At 40.2% G+C, this 27,002-nt stretch overlaps 1 protein-coding gene across 1 annotated transcript in view; it reads right to left on the bottom strand.

Annotated features, from left to right (window-relative positions):
* Positions 1 to 16,750: 16,750 nt before the first annotated feature.
* Positions 16,751 to 27,002, bottom strand: part of PTPRC (protein tyrosine phosphatase receptor type C) — a 108,875-nt gene continuing 98,623 nt past the window's right edge. The window contains exons 22-31 of the mRNA XM_039486458.1: positions 25,851 to 26,008; positions 25,292 to 25,427; positions 24,428 to 24,577; positions 23,151 to 23,241; positions 22,674 to 22,807; positions 21,345 to 21,479; positions 20,867 to 20,989; positions 20,126 to 20,304; positions 18,948 to 19,083; positions 16,751 to 18,077 (exon numbers count right to left, since the gene is read on the bottom strand). Coding sequence (XP_039342392.1) covers positions 17,796 to 18,077; positions 18,948 to 19,083; positions 20,126 to 20,304; positions 20,867 to 20,989; positions 21,345 to 21,479; positions 22,674 to 22,807; positions 23,151 to 23,241; positions 24,428 to 24,577; positions 25,292 to 25,427; positions 25,851 to 26,008 — 1,524 coding nt within the window. The 3' untranslated portion in view covers positions 16,751 to 17,795. The remainder of the gene's footprint in view (positions 18,078 to 18,947; positions 19,084 to 20,125; positions 20,305 to 20,866; positions 20,990 to 21,344; positions 21,480 to 22,673; positions 22,808 to 23,150; positions 23,242 to 24,427; positions 24,578 to 25,291; positions 25,428 to 25,850; positions 26,009 to 27,002) is intronic.

Here is a 27,002-nt window from a genome sequence, read left to right as displayed (position 1 = left end):
AGTGAAACAGAAAGAAACAAAGTGGCAAGTCCAAAAAGTTGCTTATGTTCAAAGGTGGGAGCGAGTCACCTGGGCAGTGCAGCAACCTCAAGGCTAGTTAACCCTCAAGTACAGAGAAGCTTCCACCACTAACCCTCCATGAGGCTTGAAAGGAGAGAATGGCAGTAGTTAGCCACAGTCTCTAGCTGCAGAGCTAGCTAGTCATGATAGCAGCCAGAACCACAGCAGGAGATCTTGCATGTGTACACATGCCCTCTTGTGGGCAATGGGGAGAGAACAGCAGGAGCCCAAAAGACGCCGCAGAGAGGTTCACAATCATAATAGCATTTGGGATTCTGCATGTTTATTATGGACAGAACTTGAACGGCACAGATCAACCAAATGTGAATATATTACATTCAGTGTATTCAAGCTTCACATGAACTGTGTCTCAAAGAATAAATCCAAATAGTATTACGGTTCTCTCTCTCTAACACACTTAGGGCCTCCATTACTTTAGTTTCTGAGCCCCTCACAATCATTAATGTTTTTAGCTTCACAACAATGTCCCAGTGAGGAAGGGAAGTCCTATTATCCCCATTTGACAGAGAGTCTTTCTGTGCTTCAGTTCCCTACATTACTTGCCCAAGGTCACTCAAGGATTCTGCGGCAGAGCATGGAATTGAATACAGATTTTTGGGGTCCCAGATGAGCACTCTGACCACCAGACCATGCTTCCTCTCCTCTTACCTGGATCACTGTGGACTGAGTTGAAAGAAGTGAAAAGACTCCTGTTGACTCGAGCAGACTTCAGATCAGCCCCTATATCCCCAAACTCCCTAAGAGGTAAGCCATAGAGATTGGTGCATGGGAGTTCATACACTGGAGTATTACTTTGATACTCAAGTGTTAGAATCAAAATATGGGTATACAATTTGCTATGCAAAAACAAAATCCATTAATATAGAGGGGAGCATACAGCTCACTCCAAGAAATTTCTTCCTTGTGCTTCTTATCAACGTTGAAAATGAGTAGGAACTCATTCTTAATATTTGTGATTAAAGATGAGGTGGGAAAAATATTTAGCTTCAACTTATCCTCTTCTTTATTTTCTTTCCTTTTATTTTTTAAATCGTTACCAACTTGGAGTCCACCTGCTGGCTTCACAGGGAAAGGCCTTTCAAACAGACACTGGGGGCTTGCTCTCAGAGCAATACTGAATAGGCTGGGGGAGCATAATCTTTAAATAGTCATATATGTAAGGCTGTGGATTAATGAAACTAACTCTCTAAGTTTTGACCATACACTAATAGCTTGATCTTGTACCACTGAACTTAATGGTGATCTCTCTCCTGCCATCCATCTCCATCCTCTGACAAACAAAAATGGTGCAGCTCCTATTAATCTTAAATACTTGGAATCTGTCTATTTTAAAAATGGTTTTTGGCATTGTGACTTAGGCTTCTAACTCAGGTTAGTGCTTTTGAAAACTTGACTCCACTTCTAAAGGAGATTTGAAAATACAAAACAAAACAAATTTGGGACTCCTAATCCTAGATTTTTCTCACCAAGAGTTAATTTCAGTTAAGCCCAGGAGCCATTGAATGTACTAGCAGTTAGTACCAAGCTCTCCAGATTCAAGGCAACAAAGGTTAAATGTGACTTGGTTTTATTTACACAAAAGAAACAGCTTTAGTAATATAATATTGTTAATTTTTTAAGTTGGGAGCAAATGTTGGTGAATTTCAGTGCTTACAAAGCTGAGAGATTAATCCTGGCTAGAGCAAGTCACGGTGCAGGCAGGCCGAGTGTAAACTCCCACACACATCTCCGTCAACGCACTTCAGTCATGAGTAGCAGCAATCCATGGCTGCTGTCCCAGTACTGGACCGCTCCCAAGCAGAGAGTGCCAAGTGTGCTGAAATGCGCAATGGTGTTGTGAGTGTAACTAAGACCACCAAAATGGCACATTTAATTACTTTCCCCTGTGCTTAAACTGAGGCTGCCACAGGCATTGAGTATAGGAGGAGGGGACACACAACACTGGCCAAGTGGAAAGCCAACAAAGAGACAGCAGACATTAAACATCATACAATGAAAATCATGCAATCCATCATATGGTCATTTCTGGTCAACTGGATTCAATTTCAATACACTGGAAACTACTTCAAGGGGCAATTCCTGCACCCTCCTTCTTTGGTCCCTCTTCCAGAGGAACGGCTGTAATTCTGCTTTGTGAAAAGAGGCAGGATTTGAGGGGGACAACTGGATGCAAGACTTCTGATCAACACAACTCCCAGCTTGGTGGGAGCTTCCTATGTGCTATGGTAACCCTTTCCCTGCTAGCTGAGGTATGCAAAGATAACTGCTTATAGTTTCCCCATACTAGTCATGATGTCAGGGATCCTGTCACTAAACTGTGCATTAGCAGAATAGCTTGCTATCAGGCAACCTCTAAAATGCAGACTAATATAATAAAGATGTGCGCACTCAAGTAAGATTTCACAAGCACTATTTGTTTTGTTTTTAGACAAACTTAACAGTTAAGCATTAAATTAGACTCAAACCTATTGTCTACTGTACTGCAGTGTGCAATATTGATAGTGAAATAGAAATAGGGTTAAATTATTTCACTGTGCGGCAGGTGAGCCAAGTGCAAATCTTGTACTGGTAACTTCTCTTTACAAAGTTGATTCCGTGGGGCGAGGTGGGAAACAACCAAGAGTTCCTCTCTGACTGGAAATGTCATTTGCCAGCATAAATGTTTGTAGTATTCTAAGTCCAAAAAGTGATTGAAGGTGCTTCACTGATAATTACTGCACACTGATAGGGCTCCATCTACTGCATCATCCAGTCAATGAAAGGCTCCTATTGACTTCAATGGCACAGGACAGGTCCAGAGTCCTTAGAGAGGATTAATAGAACTGGCATCACAAGAAAGTTTTAAGAAACCCCACACAAGCAGTTTGGTTAGGGAACCTAATCCTCAGGTTTTTAACATGCCCCATGTCTGAAAATCCTATACAAGGAAAACTGAGAGTCAGGGACGGCTCCAGGCCCCAGCACGCCAAGCGCATGCTTGGGGCGGCATGCCACGGGGGGCACTCTGCCAGCACTGCGGGGGTGGCAGGCAGGGTGCCTTCGGCGACTTGCCCGCGGGAGGTCAGCTGGTCCCACAGCTTCTGGACCTCCCACAGGCATGGCTGCGGGAGGTCTGCCGAAGCCGCGGGACCAGCGGACCTCCCACAGGCAAGCCGCCGAACGCAGCCAGCCTGCCATGCTTGGGGCAGCAAAATGCCTAGAGCCGCCCCTGCTGAGAGTAAGGCCACAAATGCCACCAGTGTCAAATCTGGGGGTTGCATGCACATTATCCCCCTGGAGGAGGCAGTTCCCCACCTTACTGGAATGTGAACGTGTTTAGTTTCGAGACACCATTGAAGGTATAGCAGGAGCCAAAGGGAAATCTATACAGGTGTTTATTATAAGTATAGGAGGGCAGCTCTTCAGCCTTCCGTCCCTCAGACAGCATGGCTCTTACAGATAGTGTACTGTCAGGAGACCCCCACCCTTGAGCAGTTAGCTACATGTAATGGAGACAAATCATCAAAAGTTCATGATTACAGCCGTATGATCTTCCTCCGTGAAATCCCCATGGGGTTACCTTCCACCACCCATTGAAAATGAGGGAAGAGGGGATGATGCAGCATGCACCCAGCTCTTCCTTCGAATCACACACTCTGGCACTTTTGGAGAATACTTGGATGAGACCTTCTCCTCAATGGCCTCATCCCAACGGAAATGCTAAGCCCTCCATTGCTGACAAACTTTACCCTCCTCACTTCTTCATTGTCTGAGTCTTCCGATCCTGCACAGCCATAGCAACAACAGTCATAATACTTGCACCCGCCACTGGCACTTGGATGCCTGCTTGGCCCACTGTGGATGCATGCACCGTCACACTGCAAGAAAGCTTGTTTGAAACAAATATTAAAGAGCTAAAGTAGTGGGCAGATGCCTCCCCACCATACCCTCCTACTGGTTTTGCATTCTAGATGAAGCATGCACTCTGCCTCTATGTAAAGTTTTGCTAAAATGCTGCTATACAAACAAATGGCTGTAACACCTCTTTGTTGTTTAATCTGGCCCACCCATTTCCCATGTACATGTCCAGCAGCAGAACACCTGCACACATTTCTTGTGTTAACCCATTTCACTAAACTGAAGACACATCCTGTTCTTGCATCTGTGCTGTATTACTCATGCTGCCTTATGATGGCCCTACTTATGTGGTCTTTGCCCCCAAACCACTTGACAGGAGCCTCATCTGCACAAACTAAGGCTGTTTGGAGCAGTTGCCATCACATGGTTGCTCAGTCTGTTTGTAATGTCTCTGAGCCAAGAGGTGTCAGACTGCAGGGTAAAGGTATCAGCCTGGATGCCTATTAAAGTTCGAATTCTTGCCAAAGAAACCTGAATAAACTTTATAAAAATATTATTCCCCATCTTCCTGTTTATCTTAGATTTTGAAGTTATAACTATTTAATTTATCATACTTGATTTACTGCAGTTATTTACTTTGGACCCTTCTGTATTTGATGATTTTTGAGCAAAGAAGCAGCTAATTCAACACGCCAGTTGAAAGGAGGAAAAAATCAGCATCAGGAATTAAACTAAATAACTCCTGATTTATTTATATTTTTAGCTACAAGTTAAATCTTGAGGTTGAGCAATTGAAATTTGAGGTACAATTTAAAAAAACTGGCAACATAGATCTAAAGCAAGAGAAAAAAATCTATAGCTATAGGGGGATATGCACACTGGACATTTTATTTCATAAAAAATATTAGTGAAATGGCTCATGAGGGGGTGCCACACTGGAATTCCTGGGAAGCTCAGTGTATATATATATATATACACACACACAACAGGGTCAGTACCAGTATAAGCTTTCTCCCCACCCTCATATGTCTCCCACAACAACCATCTTGACCAGGAGAGACCACCTTGAGAGTCAGTTCTGTCTACATGCCCATTCAATCCTCCATCAAGAAGGATGGCAATTGTGTTGTGGGCAGCGTTGAGAGCTCAAAGTATATAAAGAACTGCACAGAGGGAGTCATTTGTATTGTAAAACAAGTATTACTGGTCTTATAAATCCCAGGAACTATGCTGTGGACACTTGAGTGCCATCTACTGGCATTTTGTCTTAACTATACGTATATACCACAGGCTCATGATCATTGCTGCCACAGACTTCTCCATTATGAACTGAACTGATGCCACCAAATTCATTTCACATAGATCATCAAAGAGCAATCAGATACTCGTGCCTTTCCACTGTTCTCATGTTTGTACTGTAACTAGTGCTATAGTATTGAGGGCCCCAAATCCCAGATACTTAAATATATAACCAGAATGTAAATATCACTTGCACACACACCTAGGAGAGTAGCTGTGTTGCCTGAACAAGTGGTGTAGGGGAATGTCTGGTTCCTGGTCTAGATGGAAACGGGGACTAAAGGAGACGTATGGGGAATCTCTCAGCTCCCACTCTTCTCAAAAAACAACACAAAACCCATACCACCACATCCATATGTGTGTATACACACAAGATCCCTCTCCTTCTACTTCTTCATTGGCTGGTGCAATACAGACTCATTAGGTGGGCAATTTTGGATTTCCAGTGACAGGGCTGGTTCCTGTCTGAGGAGTTTGTGGGTTCCCAAGTTTTTCGTGCCAGTGGGTGTAGCTGCAGCAGCATCACCACCACCTGATGGGAGAAGAATTGCCCAAGCTGATAAGCTGCTGACTGTCTTCTACAGAAAGATGTGTATTCCCTCCTTGGTTGTAGGAGGCAGAGAGGGAAAGAGGAAGAATATGGTGTCTCCAGTTCTCCCCTTTCCATGGAAAAAGGGAGGCTTTAGCACTGGCTTTCTGAACCCTAACTATAATGCAGGGAAATTGTTTCTCAATTTCTGGTTATCTATAGATGGGAGAGGGGGTATTGAGAGAACAGAGAAGATGGTTGCAGGGCACAAAGGTATGCAGTTCCGCATTCTGCATCTGTACAAAAACATACCATTTTTTGATTGGCCATATGCCTGTTTGGGGACAAGGACACCTTGTAAATACATTTATTTCCATGTCCCATCAAATAAGATAATGCAATGCCACATCATAACATGACTTCAGTATAACATATCATAATAAAACAAATATAACCACTCTATTTTGATGTACTTTAACCATTGGTGCTGAATTGGTGACCTCACTGTCACAGATTCACAGGAGTAGTGCTACACCCCCAGGTTGGGACAGTGTCTTGGAGGAACCCTGTTTGATGCTCCAGACCCACAAGAGGTCTTTCTGTTCCTTCAGGGTAAGCCATGCGGCCTTGCCACCTTCTGAGACTGAACCTCTGTGGCTTCTGAACTCCTTCTTCACATCATGATCTCTATTCAGTGAGTCCACCTGTGATAGATCCTGGTAGAGATGTATGCACCTCACCAAGTATTTACAGTGACACTCAAGCAGTGCTTTGAAGATAGCAGGGTTTAGTCAACCGGAATACATCACTGGAAGTCCATTTCTATATGCTAATATAAGAATGCTAAGCATAATCCATTCTGATCAGCCCAGAGCACCAGTCAAGCTGTACTCAACCCCACTTTCAGACTCTCTGTCTCTCTGAAGCTTCCTTTCTTAGTCAATTCCCAGGAGAGAAAGCATAGGCTCCTTCCAGAAGCCAACCCTTTATTCCCTCACTTATACCTTGCAGGCCTTCTATCTGAAGTTGGGGTTTCTACTTAGCTTCCTTTATCAGAGGCAGGGAAATCCACAAATCATTGGACCTTGCATGGTCTCTCTGGCCCCCTTGTTGACCTGGGCTGGTTCCAAATATTTCCTTAACAACTCTTTGTTCCACGTAGACAGGGTGTTCATACACCCACACACCCCCTGTGTCTCAGTCTTCCCTGAAAACAAACAATTCTTTCCCCCACCCCGCTCACTGGGTAGTGGTGCAACATATAGGAGAAATTGAGGCACACATAGGACTCAAATACTACAGAAAATTCTCCATTTCATCACACTCACAGAGGCCTATGCTTTTGCTTCAAGATAGTAAACTAGTACACAGTCAGTGAACTCAGAATGAAGTTCTGATGAAGTGGGTTAAAGCCCACAAAAGCTTATGCCCAAATAAATTTGTTAGTCTCTAGGATGCCACAAAGACTCCTTGTTGTTTTTGTTTGAACTCAGAAAGGTCTTCGCCTAACAAACCAGAAAGGAAAAGATGAGTCAGTGATATGACTGCCTTGTTTTCTGATATGACACCAGGAAAATAGAGGTGCTAAGACATTAACCTCACAAAGATTTGTGCATGGACTTCAGCCCAGCCATGTAAAGCTGATAAATAGTGAGACAGAAAGGGACCTAATCCAGGACATCAGACCAGCATGCTTGAGATGCTAAACCAGAAAACTCCAAAATCAACCCTACAAGCTAGAAGTGCTGAACTATTGAGCTTACAAAGGCCATTGCTTTCTTATCAGCCAAACATCCTAATGTCTCAAGAACTTTGATTTGGGGTCATCCCAGCAAGCTTAAGGTGCTGAGACAGGGACCTCAGAATTATGTCCTTGGACATCAACTCAGCAAGCTACAACTACTGAAGCAGTAACCACAGAGACCCGTGATCCTTGTCATCAGGCCCATAAACTAGAAATTCTGAAGCAGAGACCTGACAGGATTTTTGCTTTAGAATAAGTGGTGTAAATTGGAGATTCTGAGCCAAACATCTCACAAAGGCCTGGGCCCTCACATCAACCCAGAAATCTAGAGACACTAGCCAAATGTGACCCCACAAAGTTTTATTCTTTGACAGGAGGCTAGATGTGCTGATGGAGAGGCCTGAGCCTTGGCACTCAACCAAAAAATAAGAGCTTGATAGCTGCATACAAAGCTAAAATTGATGGTTAGTGACCTTACTGAGACACAAGTGCCTTCACATTAGACCACCAAGTTAGAGATGCAGAACCACTAATCATCACAGAGCCAAATACCCTAGATAGCAGCCGATTGTGCTCAGGATACTTAGCTAGAGCCCTCACAGGGGCTGGAGCCTCATAAACTAGAGGTGTTGATCCAAAGACCTGACAGACACCTATATCCTGACAACAGACCAGAAAACTAGCGGTGTTAAAACAGTAATCTTGCAAAGATTTTTGCCTTACCTTCAGCCCAGCTATTTAAAAATCCTAAGTAAGGGACTTCACAGAAGCCTTTGCTTAGACATTGTCCCGGCATACTAGAGCTGCTGAGTCAGTCGCCACACAAAAAGAGTGTTGATGTAGGCACCTCATAAAGGCCTGAGCCATGGCCTCAGCTCCATAAACTTTAACTGTTGAGGCAATAGGCCTTATAGGAGACCTCAATCCAGCAGATAATCAACTACTGACCTCAGAGACCTCTTTCTTGTCATTAGAACAGCCAGCTAGCAGTGATGAGCCAGAGAGCACGCAGAAGTCTTTGCCTTCACATTAAGCCAACATGATAGAGCTGTGGAGGAAATAATTTCCGAGTCCATTGGGTTACCATCAGGCCAATAAGCTAGAGATGTTTGATAGGAGTTAAAGTGCAGCTTAGTCTATATGAATGCAGAACATCCTCCTCTGCTTTCAGCAAGGGAAAGTTCTGCCTCCTCTCCACCTCCTGGGCTTTTGGGAGCTCAGCTCACTCAAACATCCCCTTCCTCTTCTCTCACTGGCTGGCCAAAGGAGAACTGATTACCCTTGAGAATCTGCAGTGGAAGCAGCATGTGCCTGGCTGGGTAGTTTATTGCTAGTAGCTGGAGAAGCCCCGGTCACTTAAGAACAGAGGAAACATTGTCCAAGTGAGTGGAGAGTAGACCCACTTCCAACATGGAGAATAGAACCTGGAAAGCTGAGGGCATCCTGTGTGTCCAGGAAAATGGCAACCTCCAAGAAGCCCTATATAGAGGTATGTAGCTCAGAATTCATTAATTTATGGCAAAGAGAGAAACAAATAATATGGGGTGGAGTCCATTAATTTATTGGAATAGGGACAAGGAAAGAAGCCAGTATTTATTAATTGTGGGATGGGAGAGAGATGGGGGAAAGCTGAGAATTCACTAATTGGGGTGTGGAGGTGAGACCAGAATTGATTATTTCAGAGAAAGGTAAGAGCCCTGACTCCATGAATATAGGGTGGTGAAAAAGAAGAATTCATATACTGGGGAATGGGACAGGGGAAAGCTGAGATCATTCAGTGATGATGGGAACCCATAATTCATTTAAGAGGAGAGCACATTTCTTATTAATCACATTGTATTGAAGATGGTCAGAAAACAGAATTTCCATTTCATGGGAAATTCCAACATTTCAAAATTTTTCATTCCAAATCAACTGAAAAAAATTGAAATTACAAAATGATGTTTAATTGTTTCAGTCAAGATGAAAATTTTGATAAGGTAAAATATTATAATATAGAATACTAAATATAAATATATTAAAACTAAAGTCCACATGAAATGCAATAAAATTGTACTGAAATTAAACTTATATTTTTGAAATAAAACATTGACATCAAAATGAAATGAGAAATTATTCATTTCTTCTTTCTCCCATCAAAAATGTCATCAAAATTGAAATGTTCCTGTGACACATTTTATTTTCAACTAAATTGTATTTTTCCAACAGAAAATTTTGTTAACATTTTTCAACCACCTGTATGTATATGTGATAGGAGACCTTAATAATTGATTTTACTTGGGCTGGGGGAGCACTGATTAACAGTTGTATATTGGGGAGTGGTGACTGTTGATTTATTGTGGGGGGTGGGGTTGAGATCTAAGCAATGTGTGTGTTCTTTTATGTACAGCACTTCACTTGTAGCTTTGCCTCTGATAAATTCACTTTTGGAAAAAAATGACAGAAAAGATCATTCACCATGTAAGGCAACATTGTGTTAACTCTCTAGTACCCATGGACTAAATGTATGTTAATGAACAGTGCTGCTTTCCTGAGCAGCTACCCAATGATCCCATTGCTAGCCATTACTGATTGGTGGGGTTGTGACCTCATAGTAGGGATGCTGAGAGATTCTGTAAGGGCACATGATCAATCAAGGCTATTATATACAGATTAAAACTAGATTAGATATGTATATGGGTGCTTCTATATACACTGAAGCAAAGCATATTCTTACAGGTACACACATACAGTGCTGTATAAACAAATGTCACACGCATATTACCATTAAAGAGTACTACATTAAGTAAATACAATAAACCAATAAATGCAGAGATGTCAATACTGTTTTAAAACCAATGTATTTGAAATGTTTCAGCACAGCCTGGTGGACAAACAATATCAATGCAATAAAAGCCATTCAAATGAATGTATGCAGCTTGCAATGTTAATCAATATGCAAATTGGGTGTGGCCCTCAGGGTCCCAGGAAATTGGCAATGAGGTCTTTGCTAGAGGTGGTCAAAAATATTGTGACTAAACACTTTCCCAGGAAAGCTTATGCTCCAATACGTCCAGGGGCGGCTCTACATATTCCGCCGCCCCAAGCAGTCATGCGCAGGAGGTGCCCTGGAGCCCCGGGAGCAGCGGACCTCCCACAGGCTTGACTGGTGAGGGTCCGCTAGTCGCGCGGCTCGGCTGGACTTCCCGCAGCTGCGGGTGGTTCGCTGGTCCGGCGGCTGCGGTTGAGCCGACCCGCGCCACCAGCGAACCGTCCGCAGTCACGCCTGCGGGAGGTCCACTGGAGCCGCGGGAGGAGTGCCCACTCCGCAGTCATGCCTGCGGCAGGTCCGGTCGTCCCGGGGCTCCGGTGGACCTCCCGCAGGCGTGACTGTGGCAGGTCCGCCGGCCCAATCTGCCGCCCCTGCCGGCAAGTGCTGCCCCACGTGCGTGCTTGTCGCGCTGGGGTCTGGAGCCGGCCCTGAATACGTCTGTTAGTCTATAAGGTGCCACAGGACTCTTTGTCGCTTTTTATAGATCCAAACTAACACAGCTACCCCTCTGATACTTTCCCAGGAAGTTAGGCAGCTGAATGCAAGCCAAAACAATTCATTTCTATTCTCCCAAAACAGAATTTTCCTTCCACAATTTTAAAAGGTGTCCCCCCATCTCCTCCCCCCTCCTGATTTTTATCCCGAACTGGGATTTTTTCCCCTGAAAAAATCTAAATGTCTATGCAAGGGAAATTTTATTTTCCATTCAGCTCTGGCACTTTGTATCTCAAAGTTTTGGCCTAGGAAAACAATGATTGTTGAGCTGGGCCTGGGCTGTAAAATTCCCACATGGGTTTGAGTTCATCTTTCCAAATCTTCCTGTCCCTCCCGCTTGCATCTCTGAGATCAAAGTATTCGGATTTAGAGTCCCAGGTCAAACCCTGTTGGTTTTTACCTCTTAAATGTCCCTCATTTTAAGACTGACACGCATTTTACTCCCAAAGTTACTACATTCAACACAAACGTGGCATCCCCTCACTTTTATTTTTGAAATAAAGAACAATGCTACATCAGGTCAGTGGGACAAATGAATACTTAAAAACTATGGCTGGATAATTTTAATGGCCGTTTTGTCATTTTGTGAAAATATATAAAAAGTCATTCAAATCTCATGTTTTTAGGGTCCTCTAAGGCTCAAAAGAGCATCTCACCTCACCACACCTCCTCTCACAGCTTTGGAGATATGGTGGGATTTATTATGGGGCATGACACCGACAGACTGGCCAACTTGGGAATGACCCATAACAAGTTAACAAAAGGTATTAAAATGTAATCAAGACAATCTACTAGTATGTAAATTTCAAAGAGATGCATTAGACCAGCAATCATTAACCTGTTTATTTGTAGTCGAAATCAAGGGTAGATGCTAAGTCTATTTGTACGTGTTTACCTATCTCTTGTTAAAAGTTTAACAATATAACCAGACTAATTTGTAGATTCAAATTCCCTTTCCGGTCTTAATTGCCTTATATTATGCATGCAGATGGTTCAATCAACCTTAAGATCAAAGATGAAAGATAGTGCAGGAAATTAAAAATATTATCTATATATCTATAAGTCTTCAACTTAACTATCTATGCTATAATGAAGTACCGGGCTAATTGCCTTTTGTGAATGAATGCCACTAGCTTACCTGTATATGCATAGTAAATAGAAGATTAGCTTCAAAGCAACAATCTGCACTGCCTAGTCTTTCTTGGGGGACATCCTGCTGTGACAAGATGCTTCTCAGATTGCTAGAGAATTATAAAGGAAGCTTTGGGCCTGATTCTTTTTATCTTTAGTCTGCTTAAACTTTGAACAGGGAAAGTATAAGCTGTAAAATGGAGATCTTCCAAATAATGATTTGGTATAACCTGGGAAATGCATAGAAAGACTGTACACCTGGATAGCCTTTTGGACTATAACCCTTTAAATTGATTCTAGAAAGAATTTTACAAATCAGCAGTCTCACCATCTCTGCTATGAAACTGACTTAAGGACTTTACATATATTTGTATGTATACAGAACTTTTAACCATTTTCAACTCTCCTCTTTCTTTTTCCTTTTATAATTAAACTTTTAGTTTTTAGTTACTAAAGGATTGGAATCAGCATGAATATTGGGTAAGATCTGAAACTCATATTGACCCGGGGATAAGTGTCCAGTCCCTGGAGATTGGAGAACCTCACAATGGTTTTCAGTAACCTCTCACTATATTACACTTGGCTGTCTAGATGGGAGTCAAGGACTGGAATGTTTAAAGGGAACTGTATTAGGCTTCTTGATAACTGGTGTGATATTACAGAAGCTGTTTTGTTACTGGCTTGGTGAATTTATCATAGAATAAACCACAGTTTTGGAGATTGTCCACCCTATTCCTTGCAGTCTGCCCTGACTATAGCATTCTCAGTGTGGCCCATCCAGGAACCCATTCACATGGGGGTTCACTTTCCTTCCAAGCAACAGACCTTGACCACTATAGCAGATTACCCTTTTATACAGACCAATGATCTGACTCGCTCAAGCAACTGCTCTCTAATTCCAAGATTTTTCTGAGCCTTAGCTTGGCTGTGCAGCCTAAATTCAGCAATCCTCTGCCTTTTACTGGTTCATGTTTCAACCTTAATACTGTTTTTATATTGTTTCCTATTAATACTTAGTTTTAATAATATGGCATTTAATATTAGTGATTATTTAGTTTGATATTTATTAAAACTAAGGTTGTTGCCCCGTTAAAAAATTAATCATGCGGTTAAAAAATCATGCACTGTTAATAATAGAATACTATTTATTTATATATTTTTGGTTGTTTTCTACATTTTCAAATATATTGATTTCAATTACAACACAGAACGCTTTGTATTTATTTTGTATTACAAATTTGTGCTATAAAAACAATATAAATAGTAATTTTCAATTCACCTAATACAAGTACTGTAATATAATCTCTTTATCATGAAAGTTGAACTTACAAATGTAGAATTATGTACAAAAAATAATTGCATTCAAAAATAAAACAATGTAAAATTTTAGAGCCTACAAGTCCACTCAGTCCTACCTCTTGTTCAGTCAGTCATTCAGACGAACAAGTTTGTTTACATTTGCAGGAGATAATGCTGCCCACTTCTTGTTTAAAATGTCACCTGAAAGTGTGAACAGGTGTTCACATGGCACTGTTGTAGCTGGCATCACAAGATATTTACGTGCCAGATGCATTAAAGATTCATATGTCCGTCCCTTCATGCTTCAACCACCATTCCAAAGGACATGCGTCCATGCTAAAGAGGGGTTCTTCTCGATAATGATTCACAAAGCAATGCAGACCGATGTATGTTCATTTTTATCATCATGAGTCAGATGTCACCAGCAGAAGGTAAATTTTCTTTTTTGGTGGTTCGGGTTCTGTAGTTTTGGAGTGTTGCTCTTTTAAGACTTCTGAAAGCATGCTCCACCCCTCATCCTGCTCAGATTTTGGAAGGCACTTCAGAATCTTAAGCCTTGGGTGGAGTGCTGTAGCTATCTTTAGAACTCTCACATTGGTACCTTCTTTAAATTTTGTCAAATCTGCAGTGAAAGTGTTCTTAAAATGAACATGTGCTGGGCCATCATCTGAGACTGCTATAACATGAAATATGTGGCAGAATGTGTGTAAAACACAGAGCAAGAGACATACATTTCTCCCCGCAAGGAGTTCAGTCACAAGTTTAATTAACGCATTATTTTTTTAATGAGTGTCATCAGCATGGAAGCATGTCCTCTGGAATGGTGGCAGAAGCATGAAAGGGCTTATGAATGTTTAGCATATATGGCATGTAAATACCTTGCAATGCTGGCTACAAAAATGCCAAGTGAACACCTGTTCTCACTTTCAGGTGACATTGTAAATAAGAAGCCAGCAGCATTATCTCCCGTAAATGTAAACAAACTTGTTTGTCTTAGTGACTGGCTGAACAAGTAGTAGGACTGAATGGAATTATAGGCTCTAAAGTTTTACATTGTTTTGTTTATGAGTGAAGTTACGTAAAAAAAAAAATCTACATTTGTAAGTTGCATTTTCATAATAAATTTGCACGATAGTACTTGTATGAGGTGAATTGAATACTATTCCTTTTGTTTATCATGTTTACAGTGCAAATATTTGTAATAAAAATAAAGTGAGCGGTGTACCCTTTGTATTCTGTGTTGTAATTGAAATCAATAGATTTGAAAATGTAGAAAAAATACCCAAAAATATTATATAAATTTCAATTGGTATTCTATTGTTTAACAGTGTGATTAAAACTAATTAATCATGATTAATTTTTAATCATGATTAATTTTGAGCTAATCGCATGAGTTAACAGTGATTAATCGACAGCCCTAATTAAAACCCAAGGGCTCAGTTATCCTTCCGTTAATAGAAAGAACATTACTCCAAAAGTGGTTTACACTAGGCACCTGAGATGTTTAAATGTAATTCAATTACCCATTCATTAGGATAGAAATGTGGGTGTGAATTAGACAAGATTTAGCAGAGCTGTGAATCTCTCTTTGCTAGTGTCTATACAAATCAGGTCACAGCCTGCCATGCACTTTTGCAATAAATACGTAAAAGTCAGGAGAGCACTAAGTCACCTGCAGAAAGCAACTCAAGCAATAAGTATCCTCCAGAATTTCTACAGCCCCAGCAGCTTTGCAGGAATTTAAAGGAACTTGGGGTCCAGACTTTCAGACGTTGCAAATTAATGGAGCAACACTGATGTACACCAGAAGAACATTTAGCTCTAGGGCCCAGATTCTCAAAAGGTATTTAAGCTCCTAACTTCCACTGATTTCAAGAGTTTAAATACCTTTTGAGGATCTGGGCCTAGCTGTCTACTGCCTTGGGAGATATTTACAGTTCTTCCTATAGTTCTGACATTCTCTGTTTTGTGCATACATACTACATAACCACATATCACTCTTGGTGTTTTTAGCTGGATGACACCTTGGGAAACAACTAGAGATTTGCTGAAGACCAAATCTTAGCTGGGGGCGAGGAGGGCAAGGGGGACAAACTAAGAGGATTGCATGTTTCAGAGGTAGAGCAAGCACCCTGATTGTGCCACAGGGAGGGGTCAGTTAACACAGGATCAGCCTGATCTGTACCCCATTCACTTATGGGGCATTCACGTTTTCCAGAAAACTCCTCAAATTGTTGGTGGCCTTTGCCTCTGAAAATACAGGAGGGGTTGGAGCTCTTCATCCCCAAAGCTGCCCCCTACATTTGCAACTCTGCTACATTGATCTTCTCAAAATATGCAAACAGGTTTGGTGTCCTAATTTTGTTTTACTGAGTGGGGCCAGGTTTGCCTGAGTCTCTTTGGCTATAGGTGCTCTTGTCTCCTGAAAGGATTCATAAGCCAGTGAGGCTTTGGCTGGAAAGGAAGGAAAGTTCAACTTGCAGGCAAGGAAGGTCCCACTGTTCGTGCATTCTTGCTGCTGTTTCTTCAAGTGAACTGCTTGTGTAAGCAGAGAATGAATGAAGCATCTGGCCTAGGAAAACTGGAAAATTAAGTTAACCCCGTTATACTTTTATTCTTTGGCTCTCAGGGGATCAATCACTTTTTTGGGCAGCTTTCAGATTCAGTGTTTTTTAATCAAGTATACACATAGCCTATGGCATGGCTCTCTACCTAGGAGTGTGGTCCAAATAATAGCATATTGGAATGGAAAGTTAGGAATCCTAGCTCTGCCACCTGTTGTATGACCTTGAATAAGCCATACTGTAACCCACACGCCTTCTGGGTGTGGTGTTCTGTCCCATCTAGTGGCACTGAGACAACTTAGAAAGAGAGATAAAATGAGTCTGCTCTACAGTCTGAGCTAACACCCTGCTGGCTTTTAGCCCATGTGGTAGAGGCTCATGCACTGAGGTCCCAAGTTCAATCTTGCCCACCTCTGACTGGGGTCTACCCATCGGCATAACAATATCACTTCTGTATTCCTTATCCCCATGTTACAGATGAGGAAGCTAATACTTACCTACCTTTCTAAAGTGTCTGATCTTTTCAGATGAAGCGAATGATACAAGAATTAAACACTACCATTGGTTCTGCTGAAATCAGCAGATAAAGGGAGCTACAAAACTATGTGCTGAGTGTAAATAAAAACCAACCATTTGCATAGTCTACAAAGAGCAGGTGCATTTCAAGACCCTTCATTCTTTTACATATAAGTAACTTTACACAGAGTTTTACATATTTCAGAATAATTCCCACTGTGCAATTTATTAATTGTCCTTTTTATTTGGCTTTAAAAGATTAGGCTGAAATCCACTAAGGCAATAGTAAAATAATCCAAACTGTAACATACAAATCATCATCATATTACGAAACTACTAAATAAAATCAGCAATGTGCTAGTAGCATGTACTATTAGTAGCATAGTATTTTGGAATGTTGAATATACATAATAGGTACGACACTTTTGCAGGAGCTCTCTCTTTAAATTAGAAAAAATTAGCACAAGAAGCAGCTGTGGTAACACATGAGATCTCAAGTTGCCAAATGTCAATTCAATTAACTATCAAAGTTTCTCCAATCAGTCAATACTCTGAGTTCTGGACTTTCTTCTTTCAAATATTGAAGCCTCAGATGGATTTGTATGGAGCAATGAGGACATCTTGAGGCCAGTTAGAAAAATGCAAAGCTTACAGTCCTAGATTGGTAAGGATGTGTGGGACCAGTTACTCAGCTAGTATAAATCCCCATAGACTTTGATGGAGCTGTAAGATATGACCCAGATATGGCTTTGCTGTTCTGCAAAGCACCTGCAAAGCAAGCACAACCCTAACTAAAGTCAATAGGAATTGCATTTCTGAAATTCAGGCCATATTCCTTACCCACTAAGTCAATTTAAAGATAGTAAGACAATAGTTACTTACAAGAAAACTCATATTTGCCATACTTCTAACTTTATATTTATGACTGTACATTATTAGAGATTCTGGTCCTGGCAACTTACTTTCTTATAACAAAAAATAAGATTGAAAAAAGGTAGCATGACTTTTCTTTCCACTCCTGAATACCAGACCATAATGAAAATCAGCATTACAATATACAGATTTGTAAAAAGATCAAAAATAATTCAAATAATTTGAAAGGAATAAAATGCAAATCTACACAGAAATTAAATTTTCACAGTGCATTACATTATCCACAAATTTCAAGTATTCTTTCCATACCGTACCTCTGAAAAAATAACTCAAGATCAAATCTCTGCTACTTATTCTGTTTAAGATCCTTTGTACATCCAAATTTCATATATTTTTCTATGCACTCTCAGTTAAAACTGGAGTCTTGGGTCCATTTGAAGAGCTTTCTGTTCCCTGAATGCCATCTGCAGATTTGGAATCTTCTCGCGCTTCCATATTCATATTGGCCTCTGACTCCAGTGAGATGATATCCATAGTAATCAAATTAGCTTCCTGATCTGTTTTATCTGCTTCCATGTCAATTTCAACTGTATCTTCCTGCTTGCTGTTTTTCTTTACTTGTCCATTCTGTGCAGGGTAGATGCTGCTAATAGTATCATACAGGAACTGGTATTGTTCCTAATACAAAAAAGAAGGGATTAGTGTAGATGAAATGCCATGTGATTGAGCCAGGATGTCTGATTTTTTTTTTGTCTTAAGTGTTGACAATGTGAATCTTTCCATCTTATTGAAACATTCAAGGTGGTCTCCATGGCTGCTGGCCCACACGAAGTTGAAGCACCTCCCTGCTATGCTCAATGTGGAGTTTTTGGTGACACGGCACTGAGGGCATCCCTAATTCCAGGTAGATCAAGTACTAGGTCACTACCTATAATCAGCCCAGTCCCAAGGCAGTTTCACAGAATCCATCCCTCTTGATTCATATGGCAAACTATCAAAAGTGTGTTTAAAAGAGAATGAAGTAGGTGGATTAAGTGTATGGTAGTGACTACTGTTCAGTTCTCTAATAAACCACAGCAGAGTTAGCAAATCTAGATGATTTAGATGGATTGTCAGAGAGAAGAATGCATATTGCATGCAAGCAGGAAAGCAGCTCCTTCTGTGCACTCTTCAGAAAATAAGGAGGGCATTTTCTAACCTGCCTAAGGGAGTTAGGCATCCAGCTCCCATGGAATTCAGTGGAAGATGTGCTCCTAAATCCCTTAGGCAGCTGCCAAAGTTCCAGCCTAAAATATTAATGGTTTACAAACAACATGTACTGTTGATCTTTTCAGTTTCAAGAAACTGATTACTATAGCTGTGGATAGGTTGCAGACTAGTTCCTTCTTATCACCAATAGCTAATTCACAACTGCTGATGAATAATTACGGATGAGATCATTATAATACATTTCCTATGCAGAAACAATGCCAGTGGTTATTAGAACGTTCATGACTAAAGATAAGCAAATCTATTGCATTGTTTGGTTAACTCATAGGATTTACTTACAAAAGTGGGGACCATTCCCGGCCTGGCACGTCGAAGAGATTTCACTACTTGGAAGACATCTATCACATCTTCTGTTTCTGCACTTTCCAAGAGGGTCAACAAGGCGCAAAATACACCAGTTTGTTCAGATCCATCACTAGAAGATACACATTATTGGAATTCAAAAATCTGTACAATTTATCACAAGCAGTTAGGTTTATTTTAAAGATTATTGTACTGACAACAGTCACAAAGATTCCTATCTCTGAAATATTTCTAACTGGAATGAGATTATAGTAACCAAGAGTACCGTTAAGATGCAAAGAGGACATCGATTTTTACTGTGCTACATTATACCTAGCCCTTATGTAGCCATTCAATTGTGAGGGGGGTTGGGGGGAAGGCAGCCTCTTAAGGATCAACCAGATTTAGCTTCTGCCTTTGGGGACTACAGGGCTACTATCATAATGGTCTCTCAGTGGTGCATGACGCTTACTAGTGGGTAGGGAGTAAGTGTAGCCATAACTCTTTCTTTCCCATCCCACCCTCAATATGCTCTCAGTGGCCAGAATTGCTGATTTGTCTTACAAGATGAGTAAACTGCCCCCCAGGGCAACACAGAGCCCTGAAGAGGCATTGTGCCTCTGTACTGGTGCTTCACGTCACTCCCAACTCAGGCCACATAAGACTTGGACCATACTGATGTTAACAGCTAGCCACGTGTGAGGTATAATGGCCAGCAAAGGACCCAAGTCCATATATACTAGGTTTGGTGAAATTTACACCTCCCTGAACAAGGCTGGCCTTTCTAGCTGGTGGGTGCAGCCCTACAATCCACTGTGAGCTTCACAAGGACCCCTGCCAATAAAATGTTGGAAGAATGTGCTGAGCGGACCTTTCTCTGGTCATGGCTTTGTACCAGCCAGCACATCTACTTTTTAGATAGTTCTCATCTTCTGTCCTAACCCATGTCTCAATGGAGGGGAGGTTGTGGCCACTTTGCAATGTTGCATGATACACAGGTGGACGGTCTGCCATGGGAGCCCTCTGCTGGGAGAAACTGGCATACACTGTAGTGTGAATTTAGTCTCCGGGCTTTAGGAAAGCTTAGGAGCAACAGTAAGAATTATGAAACTGCTATTGCCAAGTATAACCAAACTGTAGAAATGCACTAAAATATCTATAGCATCCAGACCCACCGGCAGTGAATGACAATTGGAACGCTCCGGCTGCATCTGATGTCCTCAGTGACACCTTTAACTGCAAGTTTTTGTTTGAGGTTCAGAATCATGGTGACTAAGTCTTTGGGGTTTTCAGGAAGGTCCAAGCCATTCCACTTGTGGTACTGGTACATATACACATTTCGAGTTTCTTTCCTCTGCAAAACAGAGATTAACATACAGTAAATTCAAGGGATAACATAATGATCCACATTATATTTATTCCACGTGAATTTTAAAAAAAAAACTGATAATCACTTAGGACTAGACTGACTTGAACTACGCCTGTGAAGGGTGATAACACTGTGGGTACTCAGACCTTGTGCACCCACTACCATCCATTTAGGAGGTAGATTGGGCCTGGGTGGAGACTTGACTGAATTACCTCACAGTGTGTCATAACTTGCTGTGGGACCAGGCCAGCAATAAATTACTGTCCACTGGAGACAGAGGAGAGAAAGGTGGGAGCTGTGCCTCAGGGAGGTCTTTATCCCTCATTTTACTTATGTCTGATTTGTAATTCAATGGTGACTGTAAGTCACATTTTAATAACTATTAAAACGTTTAATGGAAGGAACTAATAAAACATCAACTATCAAAACACAAACAGGTTTGTACTTGTCTTTTGATTGTCCTTATCTTGTTTGCCTTTTACAAAAGACTAAGTTTAAAATAGAAGAACAAGTGTAAAATTCCCGTCTGTCATTTTTTATCTTTTACCTTCACATGTGTTACATCAAATGCGTGTATGGTGTAGCTAGAAGACAGGTTGACATCTTTCATTTCAACTTCTATACCTTCATATGTTTGCTTTCCTTCTCCCCAGTACTGTGCACAGAGTTGCTAGAAATGAAGTATAAATCAGTCCTTATTTTTATCATTGTGTTTGCTTTTCTTTCCAAATCAGTTTAAAGGATGCATATATTCTATAACTATTCAGTTTCATTTTATCATAAAATACATCACTGATGAACTTCAAGGTGTAATCAAAAATTCATTTAAGCACAATTTAAAATATAAGGATGGAATAAATCCTATTAGAAAACAAAATAGTTGATAGGTTGAGTCACTTTCTGACAGAGTCACATTTTTGGTTTGGAAATTAGAATTCCATTGCAGTTTAGAGATTGGAATTCTGTTCTTTTCTCTTTTGAAGAGTATTGTATCATATACTTTACTTTGAAGATGACAAACTAACCTGATCTCCTTCTTTCAGCTCTGTCAACATAACAATTACTTTGACTTTTCTTTGAAATATCATTTGCCAGAAGTCATTGATCGTTTCTGGTAGTGGCCCTTGCGTTGCAATCATTTCTTTTGGACCCCAGTAGCCCTAAAAAAAGACCATTTGAGCATGTGATTTATTTTTACTAATTCATCTGAAAGGCAGTTATCATATGTAAAGAAGTATTTACCATCTAAAGGGAGTTTGGTAGCCTACATGAAATGAGTTAATGGTCTCAGTATAGTTTCTAGAGGACAAGTATCCATTTTAAAAAACCATCATCACAATTGGCAATAGTTCATAGTGTCACCAGAAAGGACAAAAATTGGTGGGCACATGACTGACCCTCCATAAATAGCAGTCCTTTATCCAGGACAAAGTTGAGACACATTTGTACAGCTTTGTGGGAAAGCTTAGTCTGCCAATATCTGAGGCAGAATGCATTTTGGGGTTAAAAAGAAAGTTTACCACAGTTGGTATTAGAAACTGGATATTGAGTGACGCCTCTAGCAACATCACAGAGTAGCTAAGCAAGTCAATGCAGACTGACATTGTATCTATTAGTAAACAGATACAGTATTTACAATCAGTAGATATGCTAGCTGTATTTTTGTCTACAGAGTTCAGACAAATCCCATTCATTGCATACTCTTATAATCAGTTATATCTGTTAGTGTCCAACAAAGGCCCTCCAAAGATGGTATCTTTTAGATGTGACTCTGACACTAAAAGCTTGCTTTTCAATGCTAGCCTCTGTTTTAACTAGGCCAAATTTGTACCCACAAAAAACTACATAAAATTGACTGTAAGGGAAATTAATATATATAACTACCTGTGTGTACCTGGAATTCACATAGGTGGAAGTCTACCCATATATGTGCTGGCAAAAATATAGGTGGCACTGAAAAGCCTAGCTGAAAGTCAGGTTTTAAAAGAAACTATAAAAGATAATTATTTTACCTTCACTCTGTTTATTGCAACAGTCACTAGACTTAAGGCTATTATGATTGAAGTATTTAACTCTTTGAGGCTGTATAGATTAGGACAGTGTAAGGTAAGAACTCTGTCTTTCTCCAATGGGACAGCCAATATTACAAGATCTTTGTGATTCAGTCTATAAATGAACATCCAAATAAAGTGCCAGATCTTGATTGTCTTACTCACATAACTAGTACCATGCTAACGAAGCCAATAGGACTACTGGAAAAAGTAAGATGAGCAGAAATTGGCACATAGCTATTATCAGGGACTATCAGCAGAAAGCATATTAGATACAAGTAGTTTTATCCTCTAAATACATACAGTTATGAATGATGCGTTTATGTATCTGCTTGCTTCCTCACAATCACTGTCCTCATCAGATGATTCCTCTGAATCATGTTCACTCTCTTTGCTTTTCTCCTCTTCATGTTTAATTGGTACTCTGTTAAAGTCATCTGAAAAAAAAAGTGTCACAACAATAGCTTCTATTGGTAGGAGGAAAGCAACCATCTCCCTTCTTAGTTTTGTTACAATGGAAAGGGAATGTAGAAAAAGTGCAGTTATTCAGCAGTTATGCAATGGCATAGAAGCAGCAGACATGCCACAATGGTTGTTTGGAAAAATAAACCAAGGACTCCTCACAGTTTATATTGTAACAAATCATTCACTTCCTAAATTTTCTAGGGTGGAGTACATATCAATACGTCAATTTACTGTCCTGTTTTATCTGTAATCTTTTGTAAGAAGCCTTCATACAATTAGAACAAACTGACTGCAGACATCATCGCAAACACTTACATGGAATCATTTTGGAATTCCGGTTTTTACTTTTATTTTCCTGTCGATTGCCAGTGTTCTGTGTCCTCCATCCCCTGTAGGATGGTAGCCTCTAAGGAAAGAAAGCATACAAGGTCACGCCATGTGCTAAACAATGGTTTGCCAGCTTTATAAAATTGTGATACTCTCAGAGACCCATCTCTTCTCTTAATATCTCAGTCCCCTACTGCTTCATTTCATTCCATGGAAGTGCCTGGACCACAATTTACAAACCATTGAACCTACCACGTGCAGTACCATAAGAAATCATGCAGATAGAAACAATTTTAAAAGATTGAGCTGATGTATTTTATGAACAATGTTAACAAAAAGGGAATAAAATTGCTATTTCTTTAAGACATTTCACCACTTTAAAAGTTTTTCCAGGAACACAAAGTTAATGTATTAAGTTTATTATGGTACTGCCAGCGTATATATGCTACACAAAATATATCTGTATAATTATCTACCAACTATGGTACCCACTTTTCGTGGGCATCATAAGCAAACTGATTTTTTGTCAAATACATGGATCGCTAGTGGTAATTTGCACCCTCACATCCACATTGGCACAAAGACATTATTGCTCCAAATAAATTGATAACCCTAGATTCAATTTTTTAAAACATTTTACATCTCCCTAAGGTCCTGATCCTACAAGCTATTCTACTCAGGCAGTTGCCTGTTCTGCATCCATGTGGAAAAGCTTGCCAGATTGGAGCGTAAATCTTTAATTTTATACACACTCCTGGTTCAGCCACAGGAAATTATATATTTGTCCATTATATTTTGTCTCTAGTTTCTCAGAAGGAAAAAGAAATAAAGCTATGGAACCCTAAGGGGAAAAACTGGAGAAAAAAAAAGAATTACTGTATGTTTTCAATAAGATAAAAATAATTAAAAATACAAAATATCAATTTACTATCAGAAAAACTGGAACTGGTAAAACTCAGTATGAACACTCCAGGGGCCAGATTTTTGTAAAATGGCCTAGCTCAGCTGAAGACAATGTCACTATGCTCATTTAGACCAGATGAATATCTGGCCCCATCCCTATTCCCCAGCAACCAAATATTGGATCTAATTCTGTCACCCTCACTTTGAGCAGTTCCTTAATCTGTTGATTTCATTTAAAATGACCAATTTAGTTGGCAGAATTTGGCTCTGAATTATTGGCTTATTTAAATTACCTCATGTCACTTTTTTGTTTAAAATCAGAACAGAGAGTCGAATAAAACAGAATGCACTATTATATTTACCTGGAATTCCGCTTCCAGCAGAGAGGGGTCACTGGGAGGATCTCTTTTCTTCAGATTATTAAGGTAGGTGTGCAGTTCAGAGAGAGTGACCTCTGTTTCACCAAACTGATTGTATTCCACCAGTGCTTGATGGATCAGGATGTACTGTGCCTAGTGGTCCCCAATGTAAGGATGAGGTGGATTTCAAAAATTGAAAATAATAATTAGAAAGATTTTTCAAATTGCTCTTGCTATCTAAAACATATAATAATATTCAAGTATTCTTATTACTGTTGCTATATTAAACTGGCAGTAGATACAGCGATTGCTATGTCAATTAAATGCAGTTGGCTGTGTTAGTGCAACATTTAGTGCTTTTGATCAAAGGTGCTATATAAATGAAATGTAACGTAACTCAGGTTGTACAACTAAGAATTTGGGGTGTGGTTTTCCAAAACAGCCACCTAAGTTAGGAGCTCAAGTCCCATCAGTCATTTTCAATGAAACTTGTGCTTCTAAGCACTTCTGAAAATCCCACACTAAAGAAAAAAAAAACAGTGAATATGCATAGTTAACCTTGCCCCAAAATGCTCATGTTTTGGTGCCAAAAGAGAATAGGCTTCTATGTATTTTTGTCCCTTTTTTTTTGGATGCAATTCTAAATTTTTAAAAAATGGTTGAAATGTCAAACTTTGGAAAATGCTGACCATCCCTGCTTCATAGATGGTTTTCCTCCCCCTGTTCTTTCATAGTTTTATATTTCCCTGGACAACTGCAATGGAAAATCATGGCCATATTAGTTTTACCTACGGTTGAGCTAGCTGGGCACTGCTTTTCCTGAGGGTGATTAATAAATGGAACAAAGCAGCAAGCTCTAGAACATACCTCCACTTGAACCATGAGGCATCGCTGTCGACGGAGCTTTACAACATAGCCATAAACATCCACTCTGCCTTCTACCTCTAGCCCCTCCAGCATAGCGTCGATCGCAATATAGGTTCCAGTACGTCCAACACCAGCACTGACGAGTACAAAGTGATAGTTATTGAGAGAGGAGGATGAATGCCAGTCATGTTCTGCAAGGTGATGCAAAGCAGTGCAAAGAGTGTGGCTTATAATAAATTAATCCACAACTCAAAAGACTGTTAAACTTACATTTTAAATAAATAAGGACAATATTTTCAAACTAAATAAGTGTCTGCCTTTTAAAAGTTGCAAGCATCCTCAGGTCCCATTGATCTGAATAGGAGTTGTAGGCTTTTTAGTACCTTTGAAAATCAGGCCTCTTATTTAGGTCTGTAAATATGGATTAGGTGCCTTACTTTAAAGCAACCAACTTTGAAAATTTTGGTCTAAGCAACTATAGCTAACCTTCCCTGACTTGTTTTTCTCGGTAGCTCTGGCTAGAATTTGTTTACTATTAGAGAGTTTCTGTAATATTTACCTGCAATGAATCACTACTGGGCCACTAAAAAAGTTGCTTAAAGCATTAACTCTGCGGCGTAATTTGAGGAGAAGATGAGGATCTTCAGGCACTCCATGGTCTGGCCAGCTAGTGAACTGAATGTGAGTCACATCTCTCCCAGGTGTCTTCTCCTTTCTCTGGACAACATGGAATTGTTTCATTAGTACCACACCAAAATCAAATGTAAATATACAAAGTATAGAATAAAGCAGAAAAATAGGTACAGTAGGCATCTAGTATTGCAACAGCGATTCCAGACACTGTACAGTCACATGTTCTTTCCAAGGTTTCAGAGTTGGAACATTTTCCAATTTTAATAATAAAAGAGTGGTTAAAAATAAGAGCCATACATGTGGAACATGCCATAACTTGAAGAAAGAATATAATGACAATCCACTAAGGTGAAGTCCAGTATTATCATCTTAAGAATACTTTATTTTGTGATTATGTAGAATGTACCATGTGTTCTCCACTGTACTTGTACATCATTTAGGAAGTCACCATAAAGGTCTATGTGCTGCCAAGTGTATTTGTTGATTATTTTGCCATCTGTACTTTTAACTACCTGCTAACGTCACACAGACCCACAGAGGAATGAAGTCTAAAAACAGCAACTCAGAATAGAAGTGGGGCTGTCAAACCTGTGACAATCACTGAGGCTGCTCATGATTTCTAAGTCACTGTATTCAAGGCTTAAGGCATACCAGGTCCCATAGGGTCACAGACCCTGCTTTAATATGCTGTTGCCAGGATCAGGGAGAAGGGAAAACACATTTTGGTAGCTGGGGAACTATGACTGTGAATCCAAATAAGAAAAAAAATTACAATGGGGTACACTTGGCCATTGACTACATGATGGAGATGAATCACAAGGACTAAACAACAATATACATCTTGACTGTTTCCATTCTCTTGTTGTGAATGGAGAGTTGGGGACAGAGATCTAACAGCAGAAGAACAATAAAACCTGTATTATTGTCTCTCAGGAAGCATTCTGCAGTCAGCAGACTATACCATCATTGTGGCAGTCTGAATATACCATGTGACATGTTCTCATCTTGTGCTTGGTTAGATATTAACCTGAAACCATGCCTGTTTAGGATGTAATATACTGAAATTGAATTCTCTCAC

Source organism: Mauremys reevesii, linkage group 8 (genome assembly GCF_016161935.1).
Source record: "Mauremys reevesii isolate NIE-2019 linkage group 8, ASM1616193v1, whole genome shotgun sequence".
NCBI classification, from domain to species: domain Eukaryota; kingdom Metazoa; phylum Chordata; order Testudines; family Geoemydidae; genus Mauremys; species Mauremys reevesii.
The sequence above is the reverse complement of the archived record's forward strand: the minus strand, read 5'-3'. Positions and strand labels throughout refer to the sequence as shown.